This window comes from Octopus bimaculoides, chromosome 28 (assembly GCF_001194135.2).
Source record: "Octopus bimaculoides isolate UCB-OBI-ISO-001 chromosome 28, ASM119413v2, whole genome shotgun sequence".
NCBI lineage: Eukaryota > Metazoa > Mollusca > Cephalopoda > Octopoda > Octopodidae > Octopus > Octopus bimaculoides.
In genome coordinates, this window is record NC_069008.1 from 1,609,245 (window position 1) to 1,610,257 (window position 1,013).

General features: G+C 34.1%; 2 protein-coding genes across 2 annotated transcripts in view; both read right to left on the reverse strand.

Annotated features, from left to right (window-relative positions):
- LOC106884365 (zinc finger protein OZF) overlaps window positions 1–893 on the reverse strand; it is a 3,653-nt gene extending 2,760 nt beyond the window's left edge. Inside the window, exon 1 of the mRNA XM_014935720.2 lies at window positions 836–893. Within this exon, the coding sequence (XP_014791206.1) occupies window positions 836–893 (58 nt within the window). The remainder of the gene's footprint in view (window positions 1–835) is intronic.
- Window positions 1–1,013, reverse strand: part of LOC106870586 (acyl-protein thioesterase 1) — a 304,640-nt gene that overhangs the window by 145,871 nt on the left and 157,756 nt on the right. The window lies entirely within an intron of this gene.

The following is a 1,013-nucleotide window of genomic DNA, read 5'->3' on the forward strand; positions in this document are numbered from 1 at the left end:
ATATCAGTTTTAAAAAACAATTATGAAAGAGCTACCAAAACGTACGTGCTTAACGATACTTTAAGCTGACAGATTTATGAAACATGTCATGTATCACCAAGCAATTTTCGAGTTCTGTTCGTCCGTTAGATATATTTTAATACCAGGACGCTGGACACTGAGAAAGTGAAAGAAAAAAAAACGAGAGGAAAAAGAAGCAAAAAAAAAGGTTGATGCAAAAAGTGGAACGAGTATAAGGAAAAAATTATGAAAACCACGATCGTCCACTTTGATTGTAGAATATAAACAATGTCTGTAATGTTTTTGGCGATCCTTAGTTACTGGTATACAGACTGAAGCATGAGGAGACAACGTCATTTACCCTGTTTTTCAGACTAGCCCCTTTGTGTCATGCGGTAAGATTGTGTGGGTGAATGATATCGTTTACCAATACCGAAAGATTGCCATGTTGTTAAATGTATGGGAAACAAAAACTACGTTTTGTTTTATGACTTACATAAAACTATTAAACTAAAAGAAACATTAATTGGGCCGTTACGCTTGTTTTCACTTTTAAATATGTAGACTTTTGCTTTGGATTTGAGGCAAATTGGTTGGCTATCTTTCGCATGATGAAGGAGCACGAAAATACTATTTCGTTGATAAGTAATAATTATTTTTCTGGCAAAATACCTTTTGATTAACGACGGGTTGGATTAATTGAAAGAATGGCATTTCTGACTGGATTAAATTATGCTAGGGACTTTTAACCTATGTCACCGATATATATTCATCGCTTAGGCAATAATAATTATCTTATATTAAGAGCACATATTAATGTTGGTGGATAACATACGATTGCCTACTTGTTTCAGGGTCAGTGTTCTATCACCTTCATCATTAATTAATTTCATCATAAATGAAGTTCGATCGTCGATTGTTTGCAACTCATATGGAAGATCATTGCACGTACGTTCCAATCGTTAATGTCAAATTGCATCGCCCTATCTTGCAATGATTTACTATTTATGCTA